Source organism: Microcaecilia unicolor, chromosome 9 (genome assembly GCF_901765095.1).
Source record: "Microcaecilia unicolor chromosome 9, aMicUni1.1, whole genome shotgun sequence".
Lineage (NCBI taxonomy): Eukaryota > Metazoa > Chordata > Amphibia > Gymnophiona > Siphonopidae > Microcaecilia > Microcaecilia unicolor.
In genome coordinates this window covers 115051677-115066912 of record NC_044039.1, presented here as the reverse complement: position 1 = coordinate 115066912, position 15236 = coordinate 115051677, and the positions used below count along the sequence as shown (strand labels likewise).

Here is a 15236-nt window from a genome sequence, read left to right as displayed (position 1 = left end):
GATTCTTGTTCAATTAAAGGAGGATGACTTAATTCCCTCCAGTTTCATGTTTTGGAGGATGAGTTTATTCCCTCCAGTTATGTCTTAGTGGAGGATGAGTTTATGCCCTCCGGGAGGATGTTTCATTCCCTCCATTCTGAGTTAATGCCCTTTGTTGTAGGGCCATCATTCGCTGTGAGGAAAGCTCATGTTATTCCCATTGCGGTTTGCCATACTGCTTTGGAAGCTTCAAATAATGAAGAGAGGCAGTGGAGCTAGCTGGTAAGAGGCACTGAAAAAAGTGTGCTCTCTATCTCCCTCTGCTGGTTGATGGACACAACCCATCTGTAATGGCTGCATCTGCTGTGACTAAAGGAAAGAAAATTATCACGGTAAGAACCTAATTTTCCCTTCCTTTGGGGGCAAAATAACTTTCTGAGAATTTAATGGAAGGGGATGAAATGTATTATGAGGGAAAAACCAGTAAAAGGTGCAAATTCAAAATGGGCCAAATCGCACTGGGAGCTCTAGAGATTTCGCCCGAAGACAAGCAGGACAATGTATCTTACATCTGGGGGACGTTATCTGACCGAGCCCGGTGCAGGTGCTGGCCAGAATAAGGCTTTTGGCAGCAACATACGAATGCCTTCCCACCTGATGTCAGCATGCAGGACCATCAGTCTCTAGTTTTCTGCATGTGATGTTCTCTCTCTCTCCTTTTTTTTTTTGTTTTAATTGAAATCTTCAATTCACATTTATCAAAACATAAACAGAAATATGCATCAAATAAATAATACAAAACAATATTAGAAAACACATGCATACCAGTCCACATTACGGAGAACCAAATGAGCAACAAGCATCTCATATGAGTCATATATACCAATCAAAAACAGGCATAGCAAGAAACAAAAAACTATTTTGTAAATGATTTCTGTATTTTTCTGTTGTTTACCTGCCATTGTAAAACAAAAAAAAAAATGTAAGAATTTCAAATTTTCTTTCTCTAACAATAAAGTTTCCAAATGAATCAGATCTAAGAAAATATAGGAACTATTCCCAAGTGTTACCAGACACAAAGACATTTCAGGAAAAAAAAGAGACCCCCAAAGTCAAGACTCTTGGTCTTAACTGTAGGAAGGCCTGGCAACATCTAGGACGATCATAATCTTCTGCCCCAAAAAACACTTTTCAAAATTAGCTATTTATGTTATTCTAATTGAAAAGAAACCAACAGTATGCTCCTTAGTGCCCCTCCGGATCGGCCCAGAATGTGACTGATGGGTTGTGCACGCCTTCCAGCAGGTGGAGACTGAGAAAAAAAACTGTGACTCTAGAGCAGTGATGGCGAACCTTTCAGAGACCGAGTGCCCAAACAGCAACCCAAAATCGAATTATTTATCACAAAGTGCCGGTACTCATTATGGGTGGGGGTCACCACATATGACTCCACCCCTATGATAGCCACACCCCTTACACCAGCCATGGCGCATATAAACAGACATCATTGAAAATATTATACTAGTATAGGAGAAAAAAATAACATGATTTTCTTTCATTATAAATCATTTCTGTAAGCTGTTACAGCTCCAGTATACCCAGTGCAAAATAAGACAGCAGATGTAAATTCTCAAATTGGACATATTCCAAACACTAAAAAGAAAATAAAATAATTTATTCTACCTTTGTTGTCTGGTGACTTTGTTTTTCTGATCATGCTGGCCCAGTATCCGATTCTGCTGCTATCTGTCCTCTTAACTCCATTTCCAGGGCTTCCTTTCCATTTATTTCTTTACTTTCCTCCTTTCTTCTTCATTTCTTGCCCTCCATCCATGTCCAGCAAACCTCCGCTCCCCTCCAGCCACAAATGTCCAGCCACCCTCCTCTCCCCTCCAGCTACCCATGTCCAGCCACCCTCCTCTCCCCCTGCCCTCCCTCCCAGCACCAGGCAACCCTCCCACCCAGCATCCAACATCAGGGCTCCCTCCCTCCCAGCACTCAGCATCAGGCCTTCCCAGCACCCAACATCAGGGCTCCCACCCAACATCAGGGCTCCCTCCCTCCCAGCACCCAGCAGCACACAGTAGCAAGCCTCCCTCTCACCCAGCACCACACAGCATGAAGCCTCCCACCCACCCAGCACCAGGCCTGCCTCCCTCCCTCCCAGCACCAGTTCGGCATCCCTCCTGCCCTCCCTCCAACCAAAGAAGTATCAGGCCGCCCGCCCTCCCTCCCAGCACCAGGAACCCCCCTCCTCCTTTGAAATTTAGCGTACTGTCCTACTTCTCGGGGTTAAGGCAGCGTGCATCGGCAGCGAAGCGCGTGTTCTTCACTCGGCGCGCCTTCGGTCTTTCCTTCTGTCTCTCAGGCTCTGGTCCTGCCCCATAGGTGGGACCAGAGCTTGAGAGACAGAAAGGAAGGCCGAAGGTGCGCAGCACGAAGAACACACGTTTTGCTGCTGCTGCCGATGCACGCCACCTTAACCCTGAGGAGTAGGATGGTACGCCTTTTAAATTTCAAAGGAGGAGGGGGGTTCCTGGTGCTGGGAGGGCGGGCGGGCGGCCTGATGCTTCTTTGGTTGGAGGGAGGGTGGGAGGGCTGCCGAACTGGTGCTGGGAGGGAGGGAGAGTGGGCGGACCAGCGATTGTCGCGCGTGCCAATGGAGAGGGCTCTGGGTTCCCTCTCTGGTAACGCGTGCCATAGGTTCGCCATCACCGCTCTAGAGAGAGCCAATAAGAGCCCTTGGCAACAAGAGATCCAGTAATCTCAGTCTCCAGCATGTGGAAGGTGGTGAGCCCTTCAGTCTCAATCTTTATATTATATTTATGTTCTATTATATTCTTTATATTTTTTATATATAAAAAGCCTGTTATTTAGAGGCAGAGGCCCGTGGGGGTCTCTTAGCGCCTCGGGGGTGTCAACCTCGGGTGGCTGGGTCCCTCCCCCCATGTCCTTCCTGGTATTCTTTTAAGCTGTGCTTGAGTGAGTAAAAAAAAAAAAAAAAGGCAATCTCAGCACAAAAAGGCAGTTTCCTCAAGCTCTTCAGGGGAAGAGCTTTAGAGGCAGGGAGAGGCAGCCACGACAAAAAAACAAAAAGTCAAGCTTTGAGTTTGGTTCTCTGCCCTTTACTTTCTCTTTGAATGAAAGCAAGACAGCTTCTGTTTTCTCTCTGTGATGGTTTGCTGTTTTTTTTTTCTGGCTCCTGTTTTGGTTCGCAGTTGGCTTAGGCAGACGCGATGGCAGAGAAGCTCCGCCGCTGTTCAGTTTGTCAGCAGCAGGGAGTCGGCTCGAGTGGTGCTTGTAAGTTTTGTACCGCGGTAGATGCTTCGTCTGAGCACGGAGCAGAGGCTGTAAAAATGTTGGCGCCATTAGCCGGGGGGAGGGGGGTGTCCGATTCAGCAGTTTTAAGTGCAGTCTGGCCAGCCTCGCTGGCAGCACCAATTTCGGCGGGAAACGCCGCCATTTTGTCTTCCCCTCTAAATGCTGCATCCCTGCCTGCTTTACCGGCCTCTCTACCGGCTCTGCCTCAGACTCCTGTTTCTTCAGCAGGTGAAGGTGGCTTCCCGCCTGACTTTGTGGTACAAATGTACTAAGCTTTTTTATTGCACAAAGCTGCTCCAGGAGAGGCTTCAGTGAAGAGGTCTCAGGAGGGCCAAGCAGCGGCTGCTAAGCGGCCCAGGCAGTTTTGGGATTTAGAAGACGATTTTTCTTCTGATTTGGACCAGGAAATGCCATCCTTGGAGGAGACATAGGTGTTTCTGGAAGGTCATTTTCCTGAGGACCTCGGTCAGCTGGAAGATGGTGCGGAGCCTCTCCCTGCGGGGGAGGATTCCTCAGTGGTGAGAGTTTTTCATAAAGATGACCTGCAGGATCTTATTTCTCAGGTTTCCACAACCTTGCGATTTGAGGAGCAGGAGACTCCAGTGGCGGAGACCAGAAAGTTATTCGTAGGCCAGGTAAGACTATTCCAATGCATCAGGATATTAGGGACATCATTCAGGCACAGTAGGAGGTGCCGGATTCTGCCTTTCATCTTGCCAGATCCATGCTCAGGCTTTATCCTGATCTTTTATGGATCTTTTATGGCTTCCAGTGGTGGATGCCGTAGTGTCTGCCGTTACTAAACGAAATACAGTTCCCGTGGATGGCGGGACGGCTTTGAGGGATGTCCAGGATCGCCGTATAGAATCCTTGTTAAAGAATAGTTTTGATGTTTCTGCTCTGGCAGTGCAGGCTGTTATCTGTGCTTATTTAGTAGCGAGAGCCTGTTTTCGTTGGTCTGAAAAGTCTTGGACCGTTCTTCTGATGATTTTTTCAGTAATAGATGCCGAAGTTGGAAATGGGTTTGGCCTTTTTGGCAGATGCTCTTTACGACTTGCTTCAGGCCTCTTCTAAGTCTATGGTTCTTTGCGTTGCGGCCCGTCGCTCTCTTTGGCTTCGTGGCTGGTCTGCGGATGTGGGCTCTTAAGTCCAAGCTTAGTAAATTTCCTTTTAAGGGTTCTTTTCTCTTTGGCGATAAGCTGCTGCGTAGCCTAGGTGAGGCTAAAGTTCCGAGGCTTCCTGAGGATCGTCCCAGGGGGCCTGGGCGTGGTGGTTTTTTCCGTCCGTGGTAGGAGCCGTGCTTTTCTGTATAGACCTGGCAGAGTAGTTCTGTTTCAATGATCCAAGTTTTTTTCAGAGGACTCTCTCCTTTTGTGTGGTCGTAGAAGCAGTCGGGAAACAGGAAATTATTTCTCGTCTTCCTCCCATTCTCAGCAATGAAGGTTTGCGGGCCCAGCCTCTGGTTCAGGTAGGAGCTCGGTTGGCGCAGTTTTATGGGCCCAAATTACTTCAGACCAGTGGGTTCTAGAGGTTATTTGCGATGGGGTTTGCCTTAGACTTTGCGCGTCCTTTGTCAGATGCTTTCGTGGAGTCTTCCTGCCGTTCTGTGCTCAAAATCAGGGCTGTCAGGGACATTCTATGTAGACTTCTCGACCTTCAGGCTATTTGTCCAGTTCCTTTAGAGCAGCGTCTAGGACGTTACTCCATAAACTTTCTGGTTCCCAAGCAAGAGGGTTCCTTCAGGCCGATTTTAGATCTCCAGGTGGTCAATTGAGCCCTCAGGGTGCCCTTGTTTCTTATGGAGACTTTGCGGTCGGTCATTGTGGCGGTGCAGACCGGGGAGTTTCTGGCATCGCTCAACCTCACAGAAGCCTACTTGCATATTCCTACTCGACCGGCACACCAATGTTTCCTTCAGTTTGCGGTGCTCGGCCAGCATTCTCATTTTCGGGCTCTTCCCTTCGGGCTTGTGACTGCTCCTCGGACGCTTACCAAAGTCATGGTCGTAGTAGCCGCAGCACTCAGAATGGAAGGCATTCTAGTCCATCCTTATTTAGTCGATTGGTTGATAAGAGCAAAGTTTTACCAGGAGAGCGTTCAGGTGACAGCTCGAGTAGTAGACTTCTTGAAGGCCCTATGTTGGGTAGTCAGTGCACAAAAGATCCGTCTGCAGCCATCTCAGTCATTGGAGTACCTGGGAATCTGTTTCAACACGTTGCAGGGCTGTGTTTTTCTTCCACCGGCTCGTGTCTTCAAACTGCAGTCTCAGATTCGTCACTTATTGCAGTCACCGAGGCCAACGGCCAAGGATTATCTTCAGGTCCTGGGTTCCATGGTGGCGGCGATTGAGGCAGTGCCCTGGGCCAGGGCTCACATGAGGCTGCTTCAGAGGTCGCTTCTTTCTTGATGGTCATCACAGAACGACTCTCTACATCAGAAATTGTTACTTCTGGTTCAGGTGAAGAGCAGCAGATGCCAGTCTCCAGGGATGGGGAGCTCACTGTCAGGGACAGTATGCTCAAGGCCTGTGGTCTCCTCAGGAGAGATCTTGCTCAATAAATCTATTAGAGACTAGAGTAGTTAGACTAGCAATCCAGATATTTGTCCATCTGTTGAGGGGCGAGGCAGTCCGCGTGATATTAGAAAATGCCACCACGGTGGCTTACATCAATCAGCAAGGAGGAACGAGGAGTTGGCAGTTGGAGCAAGAAGCGTCACAGCTGTTACAGTGGTCGGAGGTGCATCTGGTGGCGCTGTCAGCGGCTCATGTGGCAGGAGTTCAAAATGTTCAGGCAGACTTTCTCAGTCGAAACATGCTAGATCTCAGGAAGTGGGCTGTAAGCGATGTGGCGTATCGGACGGTGGTGAACCGTTGGGGGGTTCCCCAAGATGGACCTGTTTGCTTCTTGGCCAACCAGTCTTCTTTATGCCTTTCCTTTCTGGCCATTGATAGAGCGTCTACTTCAGAGAGTCAAGATGCACAGGGGCTGTCAGATCTTGGTGGTGCCGGATTGGCCTCGCAGACCATGGTACGCCGATCTTCAGCGGCTTCTAGAAGAGGATCCGTTCAAGCTCCCGGTCAGGCAGGATCTTTTGGCTCAGCTTCGCTCTCGTCGGTGTTCTGCCTCTTTGAATTATGTTCGGACCTGGAGGATTTTTGAGGCCTGTGTGAGGAGCTCGGGATAGCTCTCTTTCACGCGTCTGTCTTGCAGATTTTGGATTTTCTGCAGCATGGTTTCGACAAAGGCCTTGTTTTGGCTTCTCTTAAAGTGCAGATTATCGTGTTTTCGAGGTCGTGTTCAATGAAGATCGCTAGCTAGCCACCTGGGATGTGTTCCGTTTTTAAAGAGAGGTCCTCCGTCTCGCTGTTCTTTTCCCCGCTGGGATCTTAATTTGATAATCTTAGTTCTTACCAAGCCTCCCTTTGAGCCTTTATTTTCTTGTACTTTGAAGGACTTAACCCTGAAGGCATTGTTTTTAGTGGCTCTTGCCTCAGCTAGGAGATATTCGGAGTTGCAGGCTCTTTCGTGTAGGTCTTCGATTTTGGAATTCAGCTTGGATCGAGTGGTTTTAAGACCAGTTCCTTCTTTTCTGCCCAAGGTATTGACTTGTTTTCTTTCATCTCAACCGGTGGTGTTGCCTGTTCCAGGTTCTTTCTCTGGGTCAGAGGAGCAGCGTCTCTTGAAGCGTTTGGATGTCAAAAGAGTTCTGAAGCATTATATGAAGTCTACGGAGGAGATTTGTCGGTCCGATCGTTTGTTTTATTCTCATCAGAGGTTCACGCACAGGGTTTATGGCTTCTAAGCCCACTATTTTTCGTTGGCTTAAGGAAATTATTGCATCACTCCCTATATGAGAAATCTGCTTTGATTGCTGTTACAATTAATTATGTAGAAAACTGTTTGGATTATATTACTAGATGTGCTTCTAATAAACTTGAGAGCTGATTTCTTGTATATACTTTTGTATTTATTCAGTTTATCTCCTACTTTACTCAGAGTAAGTGCACAGCTCTGGTAATTGCAGAGTCTAGATAAACGAGGTAAATATATACCAGAAGCAGCCTTGGATGTATTTGTTCATCAAAAGACACTTCATATGTGGCTGTGTGGCTGTCATTCAACTAAATATGAAGAGAATCTCTCAGAAACCTATTAGACCACAAGCCCTAGGTTGACAACGGATACATTAAAAGCCGTTGATACGTTTCTATCATCGGGATTTTTTGTATTTACAGACTCTTCATATATTGCTTCACTTTTTTTCAATAATTTTTTTATGTGCTCAATACTATATTCAATAACTGTATTATTCAAACTAGAACCACTTCTTATCAAGGAAAGCGCCAAACATGATGCAACACTTAGCTTTAGTCCTACGGCGCCACCGTTTCACCTGTATGTGGCTTCATCAGGGACTATCGTTGCAACAATCAGCTTCCCATAATCTGAAAAGATAGGATTCTGTCATGAATATTATCTTCTAAAACAAAATATACTTAAAACAATGCCTATACACACAGGTCTATATACTTTTCAGTCGAAATAACTGCTCAAAATGGCGCTTACGTGTCACACGCCAAACAAGGCCTACTTATAGAACGCTCCTACCAGCTGTTCTATGACTCATAGATCAGCTTTTCACAGCAAAAACATGGCGGGAAATTCAATATTAACTCTGACTTAAAGTTAATTTGGACTCAGGCTTGATGTTAATAAAATGCATTCCACTTGATTTTATTGTTTAAACCCGTAGGCTCGAATGATTTAAGTTTAAAAGTCCATTGTGCTTCTTTCCTCAAAAGCATCAACTTCCTGTTGCCGCCTCTCGGGTTCTTTTGTATCCTGTCCAATGCACAACACCTTAGTTCGTCAATTCAACTAAAGGTTCCTTAATATTGCATCTAGCAATATTAGATCTATGCTCAAGTAATCTTGTTTTGAGAGCTCTGGTTGTCATGCCTACATACAATTTGTCGCACGGACATTGGATAACATAAACGACGTGGTCAGTTTTACAATTTGAGAAATGAGACAACCGGTACGTTTTGTTGTTGATTCGATCTTTAAACTCCCTTGTCTCTAAGGTGATCCTGCAGATTTGGCATGTGCCACACTTAAAATGTCCTACAGTCTTCCGTATAATGTTTGTTCCTGATGGAACTGGGCTCAGCTCTTCTTTGAGAGTTTTTTCCTCTTGCAAATGCTATACGTAAATTGGAACCTGTGAATATGGGATTGGATTGTACAATGTCCCAGCGTTTTTTTACAATCCTTGAAGCTCAGAACTTGCAGATGTATATTTCATTACCATGGTACACAAGTTCTCATGTATCTTCTTTTTACAGGCTCCTTCCAACAGCAGGTCCCTGTTGTTAAATTTTGCCCGCTTATACGCTCTCTTAATTGTGGATTTTTGGTAACCTCTTGACAACAATTTCTTGGACAAATTCTTCGCCTGGCGTTTATATGTGTGATTGTCTGAGCAAATCCTTCTGATTCTTAACATTTGAGATAATGGTAAACTGTTCTTTAAATGTGTGGGGTGACAACTGGTGTTATGCAAAAAAAGTGTTTCTGTCTGTAGATTTTTCATAAACTTTGGTGAAACAACTTTCATTCTGAATTTCAATTTCCACATCAAGAAAATGTATAGAAGTCCTGGATGATTGATATGTGATTTGAATATGGTCATCGCAACCATTTAACCACTTCACAAACATGGATAGCTCACTGGATGTACCCGTCCATAACATAAAGACGTCATCTATGTAACGCCACCATTTATGTATTTTCTGACTAAAAAGCGAATTATCAATCCACTCCCTTTCAAAAGCATTCATAAAAAGGTTTGCGATAGACGGTGCAAAAGTCGCACCCATGGCGACTCCGCTGATTTACAGGTAGTACATGTTGTTAAAAAGAAAAAAATTCTCTGTAATAGCCAACTTGGCTAATTTCATAAGGAATTCGGTAGGGATAAAACGTTCTGTATGACAATTGCTCCCCCCTTGTCTGCCTTTTTGATGATGATGTTTTTATCGTTCTTCAAATCGCAAAGTGACTTATATTCAGCACGAGTAAGATTGCGTGTGTATTTCTTATATTGAGAGCTACTTTCATTTTTTCAATATCTTTCAATACAAGCTTCTTAAAAGTTGCAAGAGCTGGATCTAATTGTCCAGGTGGAATCCAAGTAGATTTCGGTCTAATAATGGTTCTCTCATCATGTGCAATACTGGTGCCAAAAAACATCCAAAGCTGCAATTTCCTAATAAACTTCTCCAGATCTACGTTGAACTGGAAATCATGAAAAAATGACGTAAAAACAAAAGAAAAACCTCTTCCTAATAAACTGGCCTCATCTGGGGTTAAACGTTTCCTAAATAAATTGATCACCACTGATGGCCCGTTCTCTGGGATCGCGTCCAGGGTCTGTTCCGCTGGGTGCTTCTTTCTCTTTTGCTTCTAGACCATGGCCTGGATCAGTTCATCGAGGGCAGGCATCGGTAAAGGCTGAGCTGGAGCTGGGATGGAGACCACCTGCGGTGCTGAATTGGAAGCGGAGGCTTGGCTGTATGGAAACTGACACATTTGCACCACCACAACAGAGAAAGCGAGCAGTGCTCCTGGCACAGACGCTGCTGATGCACCGGAACTCCCATCACCTTGCCTCAAGGGGGACTGATGCCGACTTCTTAGCCTTCATTTGATGCTTGGCATTGGGGTCCCTTGGTGCCAATAAAGAGGACGTCAAAACCATGTCTCCTCTTCGGCCTGAGGTTCTGGTTGTGTTCTGTGATTCTTTTCCATTTTCACCCCCGCCCCCCCCCCCCCCAAAAAAAAAAAAAAAGCCAATCATTTCTTATTGAGGTTGGCAGCAGTATGAGGTTCCCATGATAAATATCCTGGTATATGCAGGGTAGTGAGTGTTTTGCTCTGTTGTTTATCATTGCAGCTGCAGTGGTTGATGGAGCATGGGTGTTTTACGAAGGGATCTTCTGCTGCTTGGCTAGATGCATACTGGATTGTTCCAGGGAGCACCCCAGCTTATACTGATGATGTCACTGGTAGAATTTAGTTTTCTCTACCTCCACCTTCTGGTAGTAAGGAATAACATCCATCAGTGCAGAAGAGTGTAGCTGACTAAAGGAAACAAAATTAGCAGGTAGGACATAATGACCCCTTACTAAACATATATTCCCACCGCTTATGTTTTATTCATTGTTTTACAGGGTGAATAGGTTTTCTGTTCACTAGAGAAGTTATTTTTATTTATTTATTTTTTTAAGAATTTGCATTTCTGTGTGTAGTTTTGTTGTAGTGTTGAAAACCAAAGCTCAAAAAGATATGGAATAATTATACCTGATTGTGTGTTTTTTTTTTTTTTTAAACTAGGAAGATGATCCAGAAGTGAGATGATTTTACAGTCAAGATGGAGAAAAGAAGAAGAATAGAACACTGTGATCCTAGGCTTTAGAAAATCATATCTTGAATTTATAAGAATGAAAGACATTACCACCTGTCTAGATGAATACAGAAGGCTGAAAGGAGAGTTGTGATGGCAAAAAATAAGGAACCTCGTCCTCCTTCCTATACTATTAGTGTAGTTGGACTTTCTGGAACTGAAAAGGATAAAGGAAATTGTGGGGTTGGAAAGTCTTGCTTGTGCAATAGATATGTACGCTCAAAAGCAGATGAATATTATTCTGAGCATACCTCTGTGCTTAGCACAATTGACTTTGGTGGGCGTGTGGTTAACAATGATCACTTTTTGTACTGGGGTGATGTAACACAAAAAGGCGAAGAGGGAATAGACAGCAAACATCATGTAATTGAACAGACTGAATTTATTGATGATCAGACTTTCCTGCCTCATCGGAGTACAAACTTACAACCATATATAAAGCGATCATCAGTCTCAAAATTGCAGTCAGCAGAAAAACTAATGTATATTTGCACTGACCAGTTAGGCCTAGAGCAAGATTTTGATCAGAAACAAATGCCTGAAGGAAAACTAAATATAGACTGCTTTATTTTATGTATTGACGTAAGTCAAGGATGCAACAGAAAATTTGATGATCAGCTTAAATTTGTGAATAATCTCTATATTCAGTTAGCAAAATCAAAGAAACCTATAATCATAGCAGCAACTAAATGTGATGAATGTGTGGATCATTACTTGCGAGAAGTTCAAGCTTTTGCTTCAAATAAAAAGAATCTTCTTGTCGTGGAAACGTCAGCCCGATTCAATGTCAACGTTGAGACATGTTTTACTGCTCTGGTACAAATGTTAGATAAAACTCGTGGTAAACCCAAAATAATTCCTTATCTGGATGCCTATAAAACACAGAGACAGCTTGTTGCTACAGCAACAGACAAATTTGAGAAACTTATTGTGCAAACTGTGAGAGATTATCATGCAACTTGGAAAACTGTTAGTAATAAATTGAAAAACCATTCTGATTATGATGACTATATAAATTTAGAAGGGACACAAAAGGCTAGAAATACTTTTTCAAAACATATAGAGCAGCTCAAGCAGGATCATATTAGGAAAAAAAGAGAAGAGTACGTTAATACATTACCACGAGCTTTTAATGCCCTTCTGCCAAAGCTTGAAGAAATTGAATATTTAAGTTGGTCAGATGCTCTAAATTTTCTGGAGAAAAGGTCAGATTTTAATTTGTGGTTTGTGGTGCTAGAAAAAACACCCTGGGATGAGACAGACCATGTTGACAAAGTAAGTGACAGAAGGATTCCATTTGACCTTCTTTGTACGTTGGAAGCTGAGAAAATATATCAAAATCATGTTCAGCATTTAATATCAGAGAAAAGGAGGGTTGAAATGAAAGAAAAATTCAAAAAAAATCTTGAGAAAATAACATTCATTTCACCTGGTCAACCCTGGGAGGATGTTGTGTGTTTTGTAATGGAGGATGAGGCCTATAAGTATATAAATGAAGCAGATCGTAAAGATGTTTATAGTAAGTATCAGCGTGAAATCGTTGAGAAAGCCAAAGAGGAGTTTCAGGAAATGCTTTTTGAGCACTCTGAGCTGTTCTATGATTTGGACCTTAATGCAACACCCAGTACAGATAAAATGAGTGAAATTCATGCTGTTCTTGGTGAAGAACCACAGTACAAAGCTTTACAGAAACTTGCACCTGATAGGGAATCCCTTCTACTTAAACACATAGGATTTGTGTATCATCCTACTAAGGAAACATGTCTTAGCAACCAGAATTGTATGGACATTAAAGTAGAGCAGATACTTGATAACAGTCTTTTGCAGTTGGATCTTGGTCGTTTAAATTTGTACCAAGATAGTGCCAATATTGATAAAGTTAACCTTTTTATTCTAGGCAAAGATGGTCTAGCACAGGAACTGGCAAATGAAATTCGGACACAGTCCACAGATGATGAGTATGCTTTAGATGGAAAAATATATGAACTTGAGCTTAAGCCAATTGATGCAAATTCACCTTATCTTTCTAGTCAGTTGTGGGCCTCTGCTTTTAAACCACATGGGTGTTTCTGTGTGTTTCATTCAATTGAATCACTTAATTTTATTGGAGAATGCATTACAAAAATAAGGTCTGAAGCTACCCAGATTAAACGAGACAAATATATGGTTAATCTTCCATTTACACTAATATTAGCTAATCAGCGGGACAGTGTTAGCAAAAATTTGCCTATTTTAAGGCACCAGGGTCAGCAACTGGCAAATAAACTTCAGTGTCCTTTTGTTGATGTACCTTCTGGCACATACACACGCAAATTTAATGAAACTCAAATAAAGCAAGCTCTGAGAGGTGTGCTGGAATCTATCAAACACAATTTTGACATTGTGAGTTCTATTCCTACTATTAAAGATCTGTCAGAAGCCGACTTAAGGATTGTGATGTGTGCCATGTGTGGGGACCCATTCAGTGTGAACCTTATACTTTCACCTTTTCTTGATTCTCGTAACTGTAGTGCTGCTCAGCCTGGGCAAAGCAATTCACTGATCCTAGATAAAATCATAGGTGAGAAAAGACGGCGAATACAGATAACAATATTGTCCTATCATTCTTCAATTGGTGTAAGGAAGGATGAATTGGTGCATGGATACATATTAGTTTACTCTGCAAAACGGAAAGCATCAATGGGAATGCTGCGTGCTTTTCTTTCAGAAGTGCAGGATACTATTCCAGTCCAGTTGGTTGCTGTTACTGATAGTCAGGCAGACTTTTTTGAGAATGAAGCAATCAAGGAGTTAATGACTGAAGGAGAGCATATAGCTACTGAGATTTCTGCTAAATTTACAGCTTTATATTCCTTTTCTCAATATCATCGTCAGACAGAAGTTTTCACACTCTTCTTTAGTGATGTTTTGGAGAAGAAGAACATGATTGAAAATTGTTATATGTCAGATAGCACCAGGGATTCAACAAGTGCAAGTGAAGATGTTTTCCTTCAGTCACCCAGAGGAAATTCTTCACCTTTCAACTGCTATCCAGATTCAGAAGATGATACTGAAGCCCCACCCCCATACAGTCCAGATGGGGATGATGTGCAGCTTCTTCCTACACCAAGTTCAAAGAATCGCCTAGATCTGGAAGGAAATGAGTATCCTGTACATAGTACACCCCTTAATTGTCATGACCATGAGCGCAATCATAAAGTGCCTCCACCTATAAAACCTAAGCCTAAAACAAATGTTAAAAAACTGGACCCAAACCTTGTTAAAACAATTGAAGCTGGCATTGGCAAAAATCTAAGAAAACCAACATGTCGAGTGCCTTTAGCACACCCAGAGGACTTAGATCTGTGTGAAAATTATACAGACCCCCTTGATGCTATTTTCAAAGGCAAAGCTTTTGTTGACGATATTTCCAGAGTGTCGGATGATAGCCAGAATCGTAGTATTAAACTTCGGAACCCTTTTGTTCATAATGCTCAGGGAGATGAAGAAAATGGTTTTCCTGACAGAGTGTCAAAGAATCATGGAGAAAGGCGGCCTTCAAAATACAAATATAAGTCTAAAACACTGTTTAGCAGAGCCAAATCTTATTATCGGAGGACACATTCAGATGCAAGTGATGATGAGGCCTTTGCTACCATATTAACTAAAAGGAAAGTAAAGCATCATGGAAGTGAAGAGGATCCTCTCCTCTCGCCAGTGGAAACCTGGAAGGGTGGTATTGATAATCCTGCTATTACTGCAGATCAAGAAGTATTTGAGAAAAGAACGAAGAATATGAAACACAAAATAAAGGGAGAAAAGGTAAATTTAAAAAAATATATTTTTTGTAAGTTATTGTGTTTAGTATAGTAGTTAGAACTTTAACCTTGTTGAGCAAAATGTTTGGTTATGTTCCAAACCTTCCTTCCCACTGACTGACATTGACTACTCTATGTTTGAGTTTATGCAGTGTTAACTTGCTTGTAATAATGTTCTTTGTCCCTCCTTACTTGGCAAGAGTCTATATAAATTACTGAACAAATGTTTGCAAGGCCAAACATCTGAGAGGTGACTGTTTTGAATAGTAAAGCATTTATGTTTCTTCTTTCATTTTTTGTTAATCATTTAGTGCTTTCAGTTAGTGCCTTTTATTTAAAGGGAAGTTGTATAACTATATTTTCAACTAGTTCAGTACATTGGCCTTAATTAGATGCTGGTGCAGATGTATTTATTTTAAAATCATTTATTTGTATTTTAGTTTAAAGTGTCTCTTCTAGTATTGGCCTTGTTATATGCTGGGAAACAAGTAGAACCTATATGGGGCTTTTATTTTAACATAATGTATATTTTTAGACATTGCCTTTGCTCTCCTGCGCTACTGCAGTAAATTTGCATGTGGTTCCTGCAGAGTGTATGAAATAAGCACAGAATGCTTTGGGCCTGACTGCTGTATGTACCCTGTATACTTTCCTCTGAAGAACTCTGCTTTC

At 42.8% G+C, this 15236-nt stretch overlaps 1 protein-coding gene across 1 annotated transcript in view; it reads left to right on the top strand.

Moving 5' to 3' along the window:
• The window catches only part of ARHGAP5 (Rho GTPase activating protein 5), a 133618-nt gene that overhangs the window by 41111 nt on the left and 77271 nt on the right, over positions 1 to 15236 (top strand). The window contains exon 2 of the mRNA XM_030213780.1: positions 10698 to 14568. Coding sequence (XP_030069640.1) covers positions 10861 to 14568 — 3708 coding nt within the window. The 5' untranslated portion in view covers positions 10698 to 10860. The remainder of the gene's footprint in view (positions 1 to 10697; positions 14569 to 15236) is intronic.